The sequence below is a fragment of the Serinus canaria genome, chromosome 9 (assembly GCF_022539315.1).
Source record: "Serinus canaria isolate serCan28SL12 chromosome 9, serCan2020, whole genome shotgun sequence".
Classification (NCBI taxonomy): domain Eukaryota; kingdom Metazoa; phylum Chordata; class Aves; order Passeriformes; family Fringillidae; genus Serinus; species Serinus canaria.
In genome coordinates, this window is record NC_066323.1 from 18,124,312 (window position 1) to 18,142,214 (window position 17,903).

A 17,903-nucleotide genomic window follows, 5' to 3' on the forward strand; every position below is an offset into this window, starting at 1 on the left:
GATCTTATGAGGCACCGCGCGCGTGACGTCAGACGCCGCAGCCAACGGCGGCCTCTGTTTAATCGGGGGCGAGGATGTTCGTTGCATATTCACGAGGCGAGTCCGGTGCCTGCGCTGATGTTACGCTGCCACAGCCAATAGCAGCCTCTTTTTGCGGGATTCGTGCATATTCATTTATGCATATTCATAGCCACGCAGTTTCGGGGCTGCACCGGCCGCGGCGAGGGGCGGGTCCAGCCCGGCCCCGCTTCTCTCACGGCCCGTGTGCTGCGGAGCCGCGCCGGCAGCGGGAGGCGGAGCCGGCCCGCCCGTATTTATGCTGAGCCCTGCCGGGAGCGGCGCCGTGAGTGTGGGGCGGAAGCGCCCGGCACCTCGTTCCTCTCGTCCGGGTGCAGGTGACGAGGATGAGCCAAAGAGACACCCTGGTGCATCTCTTTGCCGGCGGGTAGGTGAAGCCTCGGGAGCTGCTCCTGCGCTTTCCTGTTCTCCTCCCTAGACTACGGGTCTGGCCCCGCTCCTGTGCCCGCCGCTGGTTGGCCTGGCCTGGAGGTGGCGGCGGCGGTGGCCTGGAACGGCTGCCTGGGCACATCTCGGTAGGGCTGTGGGGGCTGCCCGGCTCCTCCGTGCCCGAGGGGCCGCGGGGAGGAGAGAGCGGGCCGCGCTCTGCTTCCCTCCCCGTGCCCTGAGGCCTTTCCGGGCCCGCTGCTCGCGGTCGGGCCTGGCCGCGGGTGTTGCGTTGTGTCACGGGTGGAACGCGGGCCCTTGGGGAGGCGGGGGTGGAGGCTTCCCGTAAAACCAGCCCCTCTCTCTGATCGCCGTTGCTGGGTTTGTCCCTGGTCTGGCGTTTTCGTGGAGAAGCGCGCAGGGCCCGCCGTGCGTGAGCTCCCCGCTGTAGGGAGCGGCTGCTGGGGCTGGCCTGGCGGCCTCGCGTGCTGGCAGTGCCCCGCTGGGCACGCTCGGCTCAGGGGCCGCTGCATCCGTGCCATGCGTTTTGTCGCTCCAGTGCGTGCTGCGCTTCCCTATGGGGCTTTGGCCCACGCAGCTCTCCAGCCACAAAGGCAGAAGAAGTGGGAGGGGAAAATGTACTCCGAAATAAAGATGTAGCCTTGGTTAGGTTTGAGGTAACTTTTGTACCTTCACAGCTATTAAAGACGTTTCAAAATGTACGGGCTGGATTTCTGAAGCCTATGGTCCTTCCAGGGGCAGGGTGGGAAGAGCACCCAGCCTAAAAGGGAAAGCCGGGGGTCCTTGTGGGTAGTGAGCATGACTGTACAGAAGTGATAGAGGACACACCTTGCATCCCATGAGAGAGCTTGAAGTTGTGATTTCCCTTTGTGCTCCTCACAGACAAAAATGAGTTTACTGCTTCTCAGTAAACTCCTTCTCAGCAAGTCTGAGTGACTTGGATACGTGTCAGTATTTTCTCTGCTTCTGGCACACTTTGAAGTATTGAACACTGGATCCAGTGCCTGTGTGGGGGCTTTTTCATCCCCTTGATTTGTTGTACTTTGTTAAAGAGCAGAGTGGTTATGCAGCAGGAGGCCCAAAATGTAGTAGTGGGTACTATTTTCTGCGGATTTTGCATCCTTCTAAGCATTCAGAAAAGCAATAGCAGACCTCAAGAAAGATCAGGAGCTGCTGCAGAAGGTTCAATAGAGGGTTACAAATACAGTGAGGGGTCTGAAGTACTTGTGTTATGATAGCAGACTGGGGGAGCTGGGTCTGTTTTCTGGTCAAGTCTGGAGAAGAGACTGAGAGAGTATCTCATTAATGCATATGAATATCTCAAAGAAGTTCCAAGAGAATGGTGCCAGACTTTTTTCAGTGGTGCCCAGCGACAAGACAATGAGCAGAGGCCAGAAACGAAAACACAAAAGGAAGAACTTATTTGTACTGAGGGTGGCAGAGCACTGAACAGGCTACCTGGGAAGGCTGTGGGGTTTCCTTCTCTGGAGACACTGCAAACCCACCTGGACATGATCCTGTGTTACCTGCTCTGGGTGACCCTACCTTGGCAGGGACGTTAGACAATATGACCTGCAGAGGTCCCTTCCAGCCCTAAGGATTCTGTGAGTGGTGCTGATTGCAGCCCTTCAGCTTGACAGCTCTGCACAGGGGAGATTACTGAGCAGAATTGTGCATTATGTCAGAAGCAGGTTTGTAAACCTGAAACTTGAGAGCAGATTAGGATTGCTCAGCTCAGTTTGCTCATTCCTATTTATTGCAGAGCAGTCTGGTCGATGGCTAGGTGCTGGCCAGCTGGGTCAGGGGTTATACTGTGAGGAAAAGGCTGAGTGTGAGCCACATGTTTCCTGTAGCCTTAGTTCAGCCGATCTAACACTGTGTATTTGGTCACATTTGACAGTTGAAGCGTTTTTTGGGATCATCTCGTGACTTTGCAAGCATGGTGCCCTGCAGATCACCTGAGTGATCTTTAATCTTCAGTGAAACCTAGAGAAAGGAAGCTTTGTAGCTTTGTTTGCCTTTAAGTTGCACCAGAGCCTGTATGGAAACAGCATGATTATCTCTATCTGCTGGTGCTTTTTTTTTGTCTTCCCCCCTCCCCTGATGTTCAAGTTTATTCTTCACTTCCTGCTTTCTGTAATGAAACTTTGACAGATGACATTGCTGGATTAGTAGCATAAGTGGGACTATCCTGGGATATCCTAGCAAGCTGCCTAGGCTGTAAGGCCTTGTGTATCTTCTCTTTTTCTCCCATTAAGTCAAACAGCAGCTGTTATCACGGTAGGCATTATGTTGGTAGTATGAACTCAGGTGCTCTTATTCTAAACCAAGGATGCAGTTGAACATTCTTCATTATTAAATTAGAAAGTCATGTGATTGAAATGTGGGGTGTAGATGAACATTTTTAGTTTAAGTAATAAGTTATGGCTGTTTATTAGTTGTTAAACTCATTTTAAAAAGTAGTAGAAAACCTTAATATTTTGCTTTATAGAAAAGATATGTTTTGAATGTATTGCCTTGCAACCATACAGTGAAAATTCAGGTGTTGGCTATAAAAATAGTGTTCAGGTTTTCATTATTTATTCTTCATTTCCAGAAAGCTTATGACAGTAATTGTGTATCATACAAACTTCCATCAGAGCAGTGAACTTGTGTGAGTGTTGTTTCCTCAGCAAAAGGAGGGGTTTGGGTTAGGAGGTGGATAGCTGCTTTTCTGACTTCACATTTAGATAGTCTCAGGTTTGCTTCTTTTCTTCACTCTTGGTGTTTCCTGCAGAAATTTGGCTGTTTTCTAATTTAGTGTGTGAGGAAGTATAGGGAGGAGCTTCTTTATTTATCTTGATTCTAGAACTGTCTCAAATTGGTCTGTAATTGTAATCATACTCTGTCTGACAGAGGTTCTCAGCAAATCCCTTCAGAAGCTAAAATGGTTAAGGTACAGAAAATGTATTTAACATAAGGGTTTGAATTCTCAGCAAGATCAGACACTGCTGAAATGTATGAAGGAAAGGTAAGAGACCCTTGGGCTTTTTTTATTTCAGAAGGTTGTTAATAATGTGTAGCAGGTTTTGTGATGATGGGGGCTTTTTTACACCGTTTCAGGAAAGAGTCACTTGAGCCATAACTGAGTTGCCAAGCAACTTCCTCTCTGCCCTAAAACACATTAGTGCCATAACCCTGGATGTATTTCAGAGCAAGTGAGAAGGGGGTTAGTGCCTTTCTGCCCAAACTTGAGGTTATCTTTATATTCATTATAAATATAATGAATATAAAGATACATTTTTGTGTGAAATAAGACAGTGTTTGTTTAAAGCTTGGGATTTGCTCCACGGGGTTACTAAATTGCATCAAAATTGCTGTCAGTACTTGAGAAACTGTGCCACTGGTATTTTTCTCACATTTCTTTCTAAATGCTTTGAGCTGTTTTTACTGAATATAAATGTTATTGTAAATATTGATTTACCCAGTCTCTTAATAAAAGCTACACTGTTCATGTTGATGTTTGTTTTGGATAATGGAACCCAGTGATGCTTGATCCCCTGGTGGTGTTTTTCCTGTTTTCACTTGTAAGTTTCTATGTGGCAGCACATTAGGGGATTTTATTTTTACACTGTTCATTATACACCACAAGTTTGTTTAGTATTTGTAGTGTATTAATGTGAGCTTAACTTATATTTTCTAAGTATCAGCAACGAAACATAATCGGTGAGTAGTGTGATTAAAGGTTTGTGGCTGCTGGTATTCCAGTTGAACAGTATTACACCAGGAAAACCCTGAAAATTCAGGATTGTGTTTCTGAAAGCTGTACTTGCTAAAGCCCTTCTATAGACTCTGAAGGCTGATAATATAAATGTAATATATATTATCAGCTGCAGCTTTGATGTGAAAGTTACTCTGGTTGTTAGACATGTGCATGAAACTTCTGGTAGACTTGGGACCTGAATTTGCAGTAACTGATGAAGAGAGAAAAAGTTCTGTTCTGTTTGTAAGTGGCTTGGATGTTTTTTTTTGGACAGAATTTTGAGCTCAGTTTACGTGCTGTTTCATTTCACAGCCAGTGTTTGCATAGAACTTCCATTTCGTACAGGAAAGATAAGTAGTTGGTAAAATACATGAATTAATGTAGACCCAAGATAACAGGGTCAAGGTTTATCTTTAAGTCTTTGAGGCTGTAGTTACAAATATACTGTGAAAGGTGAATCTGAAACTAGCACTAGACAGCCATGGCTTTTGTTTTCATAAAATGCATCATTATCCCAAGGAATTAAAAAAATGTGCACTGACAGTGTTAGTTCCAAGTCAAGCTACACTGGCATTTGGGATATCAGTCTGCTTTAGAGCACTTTTACTCAGTCCAGTGGCTGAATTTGAGACCCTCATCCGTGCTGCAGCTGTCTCTGTTGGTACTTGCAGGGCTGAAAGGTACCAATAGAAGACACTTAGCTGCTCTGGACAAGGGCAGTGACTCCTTAGCAGAAACCTTAACCTTGAAATAGTAAGAGAAAACTTTCTTGGGTAGCCGTGTCTGGAAGGAGAACCTGGGATATGAGTGCCAAACAGATTTATGTTTTTGAAGCATGTGTGTATTTTTTTCCTTGGACTGTCACACAAATAATGCAGGTGTGTCTGAGGAAAATGGTTGTCAAAGCTATACTTGTTGAACAGTTAGCAGAATTTAAAGCCCAATAGTTCCAGATTTGTTTCTGTTAAACCAGTGAGATGATGGTCTTCTAAATCTCCAGTTGGGATAAAATTAAATGTGTTGTGGATAGTTGGGGTTTCTTTTAGGACATTACCATCTTCCTAGATTCTTTAGTCCAAGAGACGTCAAGTCTTAGTTTTATTGTTTTTGGTTTAGGTTTGTTGTGATCCTGCAGATTTAACTACATCTTGTGATGTCCATGTGTCTTGTTCCACTGAACGTGATGTCTCTTAAATTGTACAAGAAGGCTCAAGTTGAAATTTTAATTCTCTAGCTTGAGTGTATTAATAGTGGGATTTTAGTCTTCCTTTTTTAACTAATGTGTTTATTTTTGTGGATTTATCTACTGATCTCTGAAAGGCTTTTCTGCCTTGCAGATTCCTTGGGGCCTACAGGTGGATTCTAATGGTCAAGGTATTTTTGCTGAAAGTCAGCTTTGCAAGATTTTTTATACTCATGTGGTAAAGTTGAAGAAGGCTTGTAGTAAACATTGATTAGAGGCAAATATCACATTTAGGATAGGTAAGATGAGCAAGTGGTCTTTTGAATAGCATTCACTGGAAACTGCAGTAAGTATTCAGACATAGGAGTGTCTCAGGTCTTGCCATTCTTCCCTTCCCATTTATACTGTGTCAGCAGGAGTGTGTTTGTTCACCTACTTACTCAGGCAGGTGAAATTCATCTAATCCTGGAGAAAAAGTTACACATTAGTAAATGTTCCTATAAGTCATACTTGTTGGGGCCTGGTGCATGCATGACTGGAGAAACTCAAGCCCAGAGTGGTTTTAGGTAGTAGAAATTTATGAAGTAATTTACAAAATCCCACCTGCATAATTGAGACGAACTCTCATATTTTTCAAACTGCTAAAAAAATATTTTTCTGAACTGTTCTAGTTCCTAATTTGTTTTAAACCACAAACTAAAAGTATTCCCCTTAATTTGAACCAGTGAGGAGGAGAGCAGGAAAGGTGGCAGCAATCTGCTGGCAATTTACAGAGCACTTGTTGTAGGCTGGAGCTGGTGGCTGGCTGTTAATGACCTGCCAGGACTAGAGCACAAAAATGTAGCTTTGGTGGTATTCCCAGTAGTGTTTTAAATAAGCAAGGCTGAAAATACGTTTCTAAGTAAAATACACTGTCCTTGATGCTGTAACAGAACAGCTGCTATGCTTCTTAGAAGTTGCTTATTTGTACAGAGTGCATATTTTTAATTGTTTCTCTTCTTTGTTTACCCACAAGCTATGTTTATTGACAGTTTTTCATAAACAGATTTTTGTCAAGCCTTGAGGTGTTTATCTTAAAGGTCAAGTGAAATAGACAAGTCAGGGTAGTTACTGGATTATGCCTTTGTAATTCAAACTTAGAGGATCTTGTGACCATTGAGAAAGTTCTGGTTCCGCAACATATCAAAACATTTCTTTCACTCCTTCAGTTTCCGATGTTGTCTCTGTTATGTGGGGCTTTTTGAGGGCTGGGAATGTGATGTGTTACTTTGACAGAAGTAGAATTTGGGGATTTTGCCAAGACTCTCACATTACAGAGCCACACAGCACTGTGAAACTTCTTAGCTTTCTTCAGCTGTAAGAAGAAATTTGAGATCTTGAAGATTGGGGACAGAGAAGTTTAATTTAAACTGTCAATAGTTAGTGGAAAACGTCGAAAATATTCTTGGGTTCAGTGGAGCCGTCTTAAATTGTTTAAGAAAAGCCTAATCGAAGAAACACAAAAGCAAGAAACTGCCAAGGGTGCTGATTATTTGAAATTACTTGAATGGCAGAATGTGGTGCAGGAAAAGGCTCTTGAAGGGAGGCAGGTGAATCGGCTGCTTCTTTAGGATGCATGTGAGCATCCTCAAGATGTGCTGGCTGCTGTTGTATCAGCTGGCTGTCACTGCCCAGTGCCTGCTGCAGCCAAAACAACAAGCACAGAGTAGCTGTGTATCAGCCCCCCTCCCCAGTAATCCACTGCTGAGTGAAGGGTGTCTGACCATCCACCCTGAGTGGCTGGTAGAATTGCTGCAGTTAGGCATCCCTTGTGATTTGGGCGTGGTGCAGGAGAGCATGCAGGGCATGAGCTCCAGGTCAGTGTTAATCTTCAACTTTAGAAAATGTTTCTGCTCTATTGTAGCGGGGAAGGGGGGGGGTAAGGCTCCAAACTCCAAGCCTTGTTCAAGAATGCAGGTCAAGTTTTTTTGTCCTCATTTCTTCCCTACTTCCATGGCATTCATCTCATTAATATAAATCATACCTTGTGCTTTCTCTTGTCATAACTGTTGATTGAAAGCAAGTTCTTGTGTAACCTGTCCAAAACAAATGCAGAAGAGTTTTCAAGAGAGTAAGCTCAAGGAGAACAGAAATGGAAGGGTTGCAGGAAAGGAAGTAAGCTCTAAAGCCAACTTCCTTCATTGCCTGCAGAGGCATGTTACCATGGAATGGGGTCTGGCTTGAACTGCAGGAAACACAGACAGCTTTCTGTCTCAGAGCTTTAGAGCTTCAATAGCTTCAGGTCAGATTGTTTTGGGAGCTGACCTATGTGTGCTTCTCATGTGCTGTTCATGTTCTTCATGTTACAGGCTCTTACTGTTCCCATCCTTAGCTAAAATAAATATTAGCATATCTACCCTCTTTCTGCAATATTTAATTTTAAAATAAGTCTATATGTAGCTTACTGTTAGAAAGAAGTGAATTGCTCTTTTCCGAGTAGGCTGCTCTAATGTCTGTGTCAGGCTGGAACTGCATGTGTGCAGCACACACTGAAAGACTGTCTTTCATCTTCCTGTGATAAGTTTTTTATAGAGTGGCAAAGAAACTCAATATCTTACCTCAATTAAACCTTGAAAGAGAAAAGTCTAATGTTGGAGCTAGGGACAGGCAGGATCTCTTTAGGCTTAGTAATAGGATACCTCTAGGTCACTGGGTTTAAATGGAGTGTTAAGTGAACGTCAAACTTCTACTTGGCAGCTCTGTTCTCAGTTCTCTTCATACAAACAGATGAGGTTTGTAGGATGCAGTGCTGTATTTTTGGTATGCTCTGTGGTAGAAGAGTAATCAGACTACCCTCCTATGAAAATATATAGGATAACTTGAGTCTTAGCTATTATTCCGAATTTGGACTGAACTCTTCATTTTGGAAAAAATTTAAAATTACTTGAACAGGCTTACAGCTTATTAAAGGGTTTGGGGGTGTTGGTGCTTCTTGCCTTAGGAAAAAAAAATAGCTGATAACTATCTTGTCAGAATCAAGCACTTCCTGTTATGTCTATGTTATTATATATGTTTATTAGGGAAAGCAAATATTGGCCCTTTGACTTTACTACAAATTGTATTTATGTGTTAGTGGATTTCACACTGAGCTGTAGTTAGCATTAATACTTGAACTGAAATCTATGTTTGCTTCTTTGGATCAGATTGTTTGTTTGTTCCTTTTTTAAAGGAGCTAGGTAGTGTCCTGGCCATGGTTTTAAGAAGGATGTTTAGCAACGTTAAGACTACTGATCTCTGAAAAGGTTCAGGAGACTGTCTTGCAACTCAGAATTTGTGGGTTTGCTATTTTTCTCTCCAAGGCTGCAGAGCTAGGACTGTAGATATTAATAACTGAGTTTTGAAGAAGCCCAGGAAGGCTATGAGCAGGGCAGAGTGCTCTGGCTGCACTGTGGTTGAGCAGAAGGGCAGGAACTGCTGTCAGCACAAGTTGTGCATGGCTTGCCTTGGTTTACTCTCAGGAACAAGAGACAGACTGAAGCAAACCGGGTAAGTCTATACCTGCTCAGCCACCTGAGCTCTTGGCTTTGCAGTTTCTGCTCTACAGTTCCTGGTCAGCCTTGCTGAAGTAGGCAGAGCTTGGGAAGCATTTGGACAATCACCAAAATACAGTCAGGCTTTTGAAGATGTGACTAAATTGCAACACCACAGACTTTGCCAGTTTTTACACATAGTCCAGTGTGCATATTGCATAAATCTTTTTTGCCCTTAAGGATTTTTGGCACCTTTTTTGTGGTCAGGAGCACATTAAACATTAAAGAAAAAGGTAAAATTTATCATAAGAAGTTAAACATTGAAGCTACTGAGCTACTTTCCAGAACTGATTTGAACAGTGTGTACTATGCACCTTCACTACGTTTTGTCTGTGTAAATTTTCACTTGAAGTTGTGGGGTTTGCAGACTGACTTAGCAGTTTGCTTGCCTTCAAGGGCACATAACTGTCATTGTTACACATGTTCCCATTGGTTCTTCATTTTTTGCAGTGGGACTGTGTTGACAATAATGTCAATTCTATGTGAATGTATCCTTCAGTTTCTTTTTCTCTTAAAAACACAATCCTGTTTATCTTTGCAGATGTGGAGGAACTGTTGGTGCAATTCTGACATGTCCACTGGAAGTTGTAAAAACACGCCTGCAGTCCTCCTCTGTGACTCTCTACATCTCTGAAGTTCATCTCAACACTCTGAATGGTGCTACTGTCAACCGAGTAACCCGAGTTTCTCCGGGACCTCTCCACTGTCTGAGGTGAGTGTACCTGGCACAAGGGTTTAGGTTCATTTTGGGAAGGAGGAGATCAAAATCTGTCTAATAGATTTCACGTCTGTCATGATGCTACCAGGAGATGATTTTCCATATTTTGCCTTTTAACTGTGTTTCCAATTTTTTGGATGTCCTTCATGCTTGAGTTTGTATGTTGAAGTAGCCAGAGCATGTATACCTTGTACAATTCACAGGTCCAAACTGCATCCCCAAAATTCACTAACACTTAAGTGCCAGACTCCCATTTTCATCCTGAAAAAGCATTAGTGTAAGACTTATTTAAACTGTTTTGTGTCCTAATCATAGAAGTTACTGAATATGGAGGCAATTAAAATTAACTCAGTTTCTTAGTCTCTTTCAGCTTTCACCACCCCCACACAGTTTTTGCCTTTGAATATCTTGTGGTGGATGTGTGATTTGTAATATTCTTTTAGAGCTAGTAAGAAATAGCTAAGGCTGGCTTATGCAGTGATCAGTGTTGTTTGTGTAGTGCCTCACTGAATGGGGGCTGCCTTTCCTCTCCTTGTTTGCAGTGCTTGTGTAGTTCAGGAGGCAGCAGGGAAGTTGTAAGGCTGCAGTAAATGGCTTGTGTGGCCCACATGAAGGGTTCACTTTGCCATGGGAGACTCAGGCTAGCCAGTTCAGGGGAGGGGAGGTACCCTCAGTACTTGGGGGTGAGGGGAGATTTCCTGCAGGAGGGATCTGCTGCTGCTTCTTGCATTAGAAAGTTGTTTGAGTCTTGACAACTTCGATTCTTAATTAATCAGTAAGAAGTAGTTTGAAGAGAGCCCCTTCTGGTTGAAGTCTAGAATTTAAGCTTAATCTGGTGAGAGCATAGGATTTGCTTAAATGGAATCTGTACCCATGTAGCTCCTTGAATGGAAGATCATTCTTATCGTGAAAGTTTGTGTTCAGAGCCTTTTCCTGGGTCTTTTTTCAGGGATTGATGGGTGAACATGTTGGGAACAGGTACGTGGGAAGGAAAGGCTTGGATTGTGACCAGTAAGAAGATCTGCTTGACTTAGTGGCTTCTCTTGATGGAAGTAGAGTGCTTCAGCTTCTTTCTGAATGCTTGGTTGTGGATTTATTTTCCATTTAGGAATATAAATCAATGAACAGCAGGTTGAATAGATGTGTTTTTGTAATGCTTCTCTGCTAGAAGCCTGCTATACTTTAAATGCATCCCTAAAACTGAAAATAACTTGATATTCCCAGGAAGCAAATTCAGACTGAGTTAGAGGTAGCCCATGATGAAATTTATCAGCGGGGCTTGTTTGTTTTGTTAGTTTGTCTTTAACAATTGCCCTCTCACAAGTGCTGTTTATCTGTAATACAAGAGTGTATTTCTTTTGCTGCTTTTGTTCTTTGCTTAGCTGTGTTTTCTTTCAGGCCATTATCAAAGGATTGAAATGCAAAGCCTGGGTTTCAAGTTCTTTAAATACAGTAAATATGAAAAAATCCCAAATGACATGGCAATGGACTGTGATAATAAAAATACGTACCAGGACATAATTACTCTTGGTTAAGGTTAGAGCTGTTTAGTGGGGAAGTAAAACTGGATTCCTTTGTCACTGTCATGCCCTTACTGTCATTAGGTATTTTTTGACTCATAGCTGTCAGACTTGGTCATAGCAAATTCAATGCAGTGCTCAAAGCTCTCATTACTCAGTCTAAAAGCAGAGCGATTCAGACAAATTGTCAGAATTTCAGTGAACTGACTGCTGTAGAATCACTTCTGCATCTTTAGCATCATTGGAGGTGACTTGAAAGGCATCTCTGTCAGGAAACAAACTCAGAAAAACAGGTGACTCTATTCTCTGGCAACAAAAGCCAAATCTTTTTTTCTCAAATATCTGTGTTGCATGTCATATTACATTTTTTCATAATTCGTGTTGCACAGTTTAAACCTGAGGTCTTGCTAATGGAAATCTCACCAGCCTCCCAGTGCAGGCTCTCCATGTGACCTAAGAAAGTCAGTCGAGGCTGTATGGAGCGCTTTCCTACTTTTCCAGCCATGGGTTTGCCCTTAACTGCTTTCAATAAACAAGTGCAGGCCCTGGGATCTGCTCTTTATTGCAAGAAGTTAGTGTCTTATTTTCAGTGCAGCCCCTGGCACTCCTCCAGCTGGTGTCTGAATGCAAAACCGCATCAGTAACTACCTTCATTATAATCTTGTCTGTTGCAACCTCTCTTTAGCTCTTTGCTGCCCTGTCAAATTCTAGGACTGTAGATCCAAAAGAAGCAAACAGACCTGGTACTCTTCATTCCTAAGTTTTGAAGACACTGAGATTCCTGTTGCTTTGAATACATGTCTGGCAATATGTGCATACACATACATATGTAACACATGATGTGGTAGTAGTGGATACAAATCATGTTCATTGGGTTCAGCATTGCAAGGCATAAAAATGCTTTCATGGTGACAGACAGGTCCAAATAATTTGTATTTCCAAGGTGTCTTTGCTTGTGTGTTCAGTATTCCAGTTACTGCTGTGGAGTGATGCTGCCCACATAGTGACATGATAGCTGATTGTTATGGACAAAAAGCTGGGATGTTGCTGGACACATTAAATGTCAGTATTTCTAAATAGCAGTGGTATCTGCAGAGCCACTGGTTTATTTTTGCTTAGTGGAAGCAAAGATAAACTTTTAGTTTGACTTAGCAGCAGAGCAATGGTGAATCAGCACCGTTGAAATCAGGAAGTCAGAATAGGCTTGGAATCTCTTTTAGTGCTATAGATAGCTTTCACTTGTTTGTTCTGATAGTAAATTCCAAACAAAATGGCCATTTATACAAAGTTTTACTGAGTAATTGACTTGTCATTAACCTGCATGGCTCTTTGAAGAAGAAATATACAAAACTATTTGTGTGCATTTACCATTGTTTCTAAATCAGTAAGCACAGAGTTCTCTTCTGTAGCATCTGGGATGTAGTTAATTCTTAACTTTAAATCTGGTTCTAAAGTAATTGCTAGAGCAGTTTCCAGTAATGGGATGCAGATAGTCTGTGTTTCTCCTCCCATGTCCTACCATACTTTTTAAAACATCAATGTGATTAGCATCTAGGTTATGGGGCAGACTGATTTCATTAGAACTGAGTATTTATGCATAGTCTCTTAACTGTGCCAGGCTACCTTGTTGCATAGGTCTTCAGCTCTTGCTAAAATCCCCAACTATGTGGGATCCATATTGTGAAACTGAAGGACTAATAATGCCTTATTTGAAGTACCAGCTCACTGCTTGTACCATTCTTTCCTGTAAATTCCACAAATGTGCAAGGCTGCCCTCCCACTCGAAGTTCACAAACCTTGGGAGCTGAGGGGTGGTGAAAGGAATGTAGTGTAGAATTAGGTATTTTTGCTCCTGAGCCATCTACAACCTACATGAATGGGAACATTGCCATGCTTAATATTTTCTCTCTGATTCAAGGACAATTTCTTTAACTTCCTAACAGACAATTCTGTACATGTGTGTGTTCCTACATATAAATTAAATCTGTATTGAGATCTGAAGTCCTATTTCTGCGTTTAGTTTATGCTTTTCATGGTATTCTGAGCAATAATGGATTTTTTTTAATACTGATTCTAGGAAATTACTGATTTGCTTTGTGGTCTGCACTGTATTATTGCCAGTTACTATGAAAGTTTTTCACATGATGTAGTTCTGGTGGTTAGTGCACTCCTTAATTTTGCTCTGTGTTACAGTAATTGTCTTCTTGTTTTCTAGGATGATCTTGCAAAATGAAGGCCCTCGTTCTCTGTTCAGAGGGCTGGGTCCTAATTTAGTTGGCGTTGCTCCTTCCAGGTAAATACAAACACGCACAATAAATGAAATACATTAAGGGCTTTAATGTGTATTTGAAATAAGTCTTGCATCTACAGCTGTAAATACTTAATTAGCAGCAAGTAACCTTTGGTTCCTGGGGTAACTTTTTGCCTGAGGAACTGAGCCATTTACGTACTCCAGAGCTCCAGCTGTCTCAGCATTTCCTATCCTATGTGCTATTGTGATAGTATTTATTGTTGTGTGCTATCCCTTATGCAGAGTTGTGTCCAGTTAAAAATGAAAATTCTTAAGGAATTGCACACGTAAACTACAAGTTTGGATCTTGGAAAATACAAAGGTAGACTTAGATTTCAGTTAATCCATCATTTTCAGGAAGCAATTATGTGATTGCAGCCTCAAAACACTGGGTTCTGGTGAAGCACAGCCTGGTGCTCCCTTGCAGGAGGAAGCCTGTTCTGAAACTATAAAAAGAGTGAGACACTGGGTAGGAGGAGAGACTTCCCAGCTGTCCCAGGGAAAGCAGATCCAGCAGTGGACTGGGCTCCAAAGGGTACTGGGGGCAGTGCAGGGCCAAGGATGTAAATCTGATCTAGTTGGCACTGGTGTTGTTCTTGTGTGTTGCTCTGCATCAGCACAAATACTCCAGTTCCTCAGCTGGTGCTGGCAGGCAGAGAGACCACATTTTGCCAGTTTGAATGTATCCTTACATAGAGCTTTCAGCTGAAGTTCAGTCCAAATATAGGAGAATACATGGAAAGAGTATAAAACAAAGCTGTGTAAAAGTAATATATTCCTTAGGCCTGGATGAGGATACTGGAAGTTGTTTCCTGTCTTCTTTTTTTTTCTCTTCTGTGTTTAAGAGAAGAGCATTTATGCAGAGTGAATATATTCCACAAAGGTTTTATTCTGTCCTTGACTTAGTGCCCTGCTTTTGTTTATTTGTTTTGTTTGAAGAGAAAACATTTCTATCTCCTGCACCCTCAGTGGGAGATTATCTTAATTTTGCTGGTTTGAAGTATTTGGATGTTTCTGAAAAATATTACTAAATTGAACTTTAGCTCTGATGAGGTAATGTTCTTTAGATCCTCTGCATAAATAAGAAAAATACTTAATGAAAGAATTAGGTTATCTTTATTTTAGCAAATTTTCAAAGGATTTAGGAATATCAGAGGTGCTTTCTGATCACTAACTTAGCACTGCCCTTTGGAAAAGCTGAAGTAAACCCAGTAGTATTTTTGTTCTTGACACTTATGGGATATCAGCACTTCCTAGTCTGGAGAGCCAGTAGATCAGTCTGTTCTACCAAATCTTCAATACTTATACCACTTTAATTGCAATTTTTACCCAGGAATGGGATCCATTGCAAAAGTGACTATCCTCCATGAAGAGCATCCTCAGTTGGAAAAAAAAATATTTCTTTTCAATTAATTATATGTTAAATCTTCTGTTTCCCTTTGGTTCTTCCCCTAGGTGAAATACTTAGCTTGCTAAAATGTCTGCTTGGTGTAGTGTGTAAACCTTATTTATAAGCACATCTTCATTTCCCTCTGGCTGATTCTGTCTTCAGCCAGTACTTCATTTCAATTAAGCATTAGCTAAGTGGATTTAACATCAGCTCTTTGTTTAAATAAGCTGTAGAGAAGCATATTTCATAACACATCCAGTGTACTTAACTGAGTTCGGGTTCCATTTTAGAAATTACACCCATAAAGCAAGCACTTTATCATCTTTGTAATAAAGAAAAACATGTTCACACAGCTAATGAGGTTAATGTTCTGCTTGAGAAAAGTAGCACATTCATTTTTTTCTCTTGCAGAGGGGTGTCTGTAGATTTAAAACACCTCAGTTACAACCTGAAATGTGAGGTTTATATGTGCTTAAAATAAGTTTTTTAGCTTTAATGAGTGAAAACAACCATTTTTTTGTAATATATTGAATTGGGTTGCTGACTTTGTCTAGCTTAGTTTGTTTGGATACCAGCTCACAGACTTGTGTAGCACAAGCTTACAACATTTGTCATGGTGTGTTGAGAGACAAAAATCAGTGTCTATTATAAATACAGAAGTCTGAAAACAAAATGTGAATCACAGCTTCACAGCTGTTTTAGCATTTAAAGTATAAATATAAATATTTATAACATCAAGTTATCAACATGTAAATGTTAAATGCTTAGTAATAAGAATGTTGTTTGTTTCTTTTAAGAAGCTACATGCTTGGTAGTTCTGTTCAGATGGTCCTGCTGCTGAAATGAGTTTAGGTCCATTAGAGAAAGTTTGTTCTGTTATTTATGTTGAAGAATACTAAAACTTTTTCAGTGTTTTTCTTCCCTGGCTGAACTGCCTAGTGTCACAAAAATCACTGCCTTATTTCAAGCTATTTGTCCTTCCACTCACTAATTGGTAACTGGAGCTATTGTGTGGAAAAAAAAAAGTCAGGTGTCATGTTTAGATTCTTTATTTCCATTCCTAGAGTAGTCCCATACTTTGCAAGAGTTAATCTTGAGTAGTTCTTTACTGGGGAAGGGAGTTGTAGCCCAAGATAATCTTCAGTCAGTGAAGTTAATGGTGCTGCTTGTTGAGAATTTTGAAATGTAAAGCATAATATAACTTGGATTTTGTTCTAATTTTAGAGCAATATATTTTGCTGCTTACTCAAATTGCAAGGAAAAGTTGAACAGTATTTTCAATCCAGATTCTACCCAGGTACACATGATTTCAGCTGGTGTGGCAGGTAAGGATCTGTAACTTTTTAGCTTTATCCTGCAGTCATATCTGCAAATGAGAGGTGACAATAAATATGGAAAAAAAACCCCAACAAAACAGAACATGCTCAGTAATTGAATGATGGCTTTTTAGTGGTTATCTGCCTTGGCCTGTCATTAAACAGGCTCTCTGGAGAATATATGCATGAAACTGTACTAAGTGATAAATGACTGTGTGTGTGAACAGTCTTCTCTAGAAAACCTCCATGCCTGCTTTTTCAGTTGAAAATTTATGAAATGAAAAATGTAACCTTTCAAAACAGTAACTTGTCGCTCTGTAAGCTATAAACAGTGTTTGCACTGACTCCTGGTTTAATTCTTCCTAATCAGTTTTTTTACCACCACTCTGCTACAGCTTTGTATATTTTAATTATTTTTGTCTTTCAGAAATGTGCCTGCAGTGATTTGTGTAAATTATATGTAACACTCCCTCCTCCTTTGCTCATATACCAGTCTATGGGAAGTTTGCTCTGCCACTAAAAAGTCAGAGAGCAGATTTTTCATAGTTCTCATGTATTTTCATCTCTGTAAAAATAATTCTTTTTATATCTGCGATGAAACTTTGGTGCGTTTTAACAGCTACAAATATTTGTTGCTTGATCTTGAATATTCTGTGCTTTGGGATCATTAATAAGGGGTAGTTAAAGGCAACTAAGCTGAATTAGGGTCATGGACTTGTGCTGGGAAAATGAAAACTTACATTGGCAGCACTTTATCTGTTGTTGCCTGTTATCTGCCTTACCTGCACAAAAACAAATGATCACTTTTTTTAATAGGCCATGGGCACTTTACAGATGAATTCTGACAATATAATTGTTGAAGTTGCCAAGTCCTGTCAAATGTTATAGCCAGTCTGTAGAATGTGAATACTGGCAATCTGGAATGGACTGATAAAGGTGTGATAACAGAATAAGGAATAGGATTTGTTTTCCATTTAATGCTTGCTAATAATCTGATGCATAGAGATATAATATATAGTGTATAAAATAGAAGTGACATTAGCTTTATACCTAAATGACACTAATGTTCATCTCTGACACATGAAATGCTGTGACAGTTTTTAATCTTTAAGGTGTAAGAAGTGCTCCTTTATTTTGCCCAAGTCAGACAAGCACAATGCAGTGTTGGTTTTTTATTATCTAGAAGAGAGTGGTTTTGTTTGTGGGTGAATAGCATGGGGAATGGGATAGCAGGGGCTTTAATGAAGAGTTCAGCCTAATTGGTTAATTGCATCAAGAAAGATGAAGAGTCTTCAGGTCCTTGTCAAGGGAATAAAACATGCCCTTAATTTGGGGGCAGGGGGAAGTGTGGGGTGCATAAACAGGTCAGTCCTCAATTGAAGGCAACTTGTACATCTCATGCAGTGCTGCAGATAAATGAAGATTCTGAGTGTTCCTTGCCTTTGGAAGTTGCTGCCCTCATTCTGTAAAGCACATTTGTGGAAATGGGCTGTAGTGCCTTTTCCTGGGTGTTTGCAGCCTCAGGCTGTAGTTTGTTATGGAGCTCTGTAGCTGCTTCCCTTCCAGAAGGTTGGTGTTGTGCATTTCTACATGCAGCTGCAGTAAACTGGGGAAATGGATTTGAGCCTTAGTTGCTCTTTGCCTGTAACTTTTGTGTACAAGTTCTAACATGGAACAGCTCTTGGGGCTGTTAACCTTCTCATACTTCCC

The 17,903-nt window shown here is 41.1% G+C and overlaps 1 protein-coding gene across 1 annotated transcript in view; it reads left to right on the plus strand.

Annotated features, from left to right (window-relative positions):
• The first annotated feature begins 263 nt into the window (after positions 1-263).
• SLC25A36 (solute carrier family 25 member 36) overlaps positions 264-17,903 on the plus strand; it is a 29,523-nt gene continuing 11,883 nt past the window's right edge. Inside the window, exons 1-4 of the mRNA XM_009089233.4 lie at positions 264-445; positions 9,501-9,671; positions 13,413-13,490; positions 16,102-16,202. Coding sequence (XP_009087481.1) covers positions 405-445; positions 9,501-9,671; positions 13,413-13,490; positions 16,102-16,202 — 391 coding nt within the window. The 5' untranslated portion in view covers positions 264-404. The remainder of the gene's footprint in view (positions 446-9,500; positions 9,672-13,412; positions 13,491-16,101; positions 16,203-17,903) is intronic.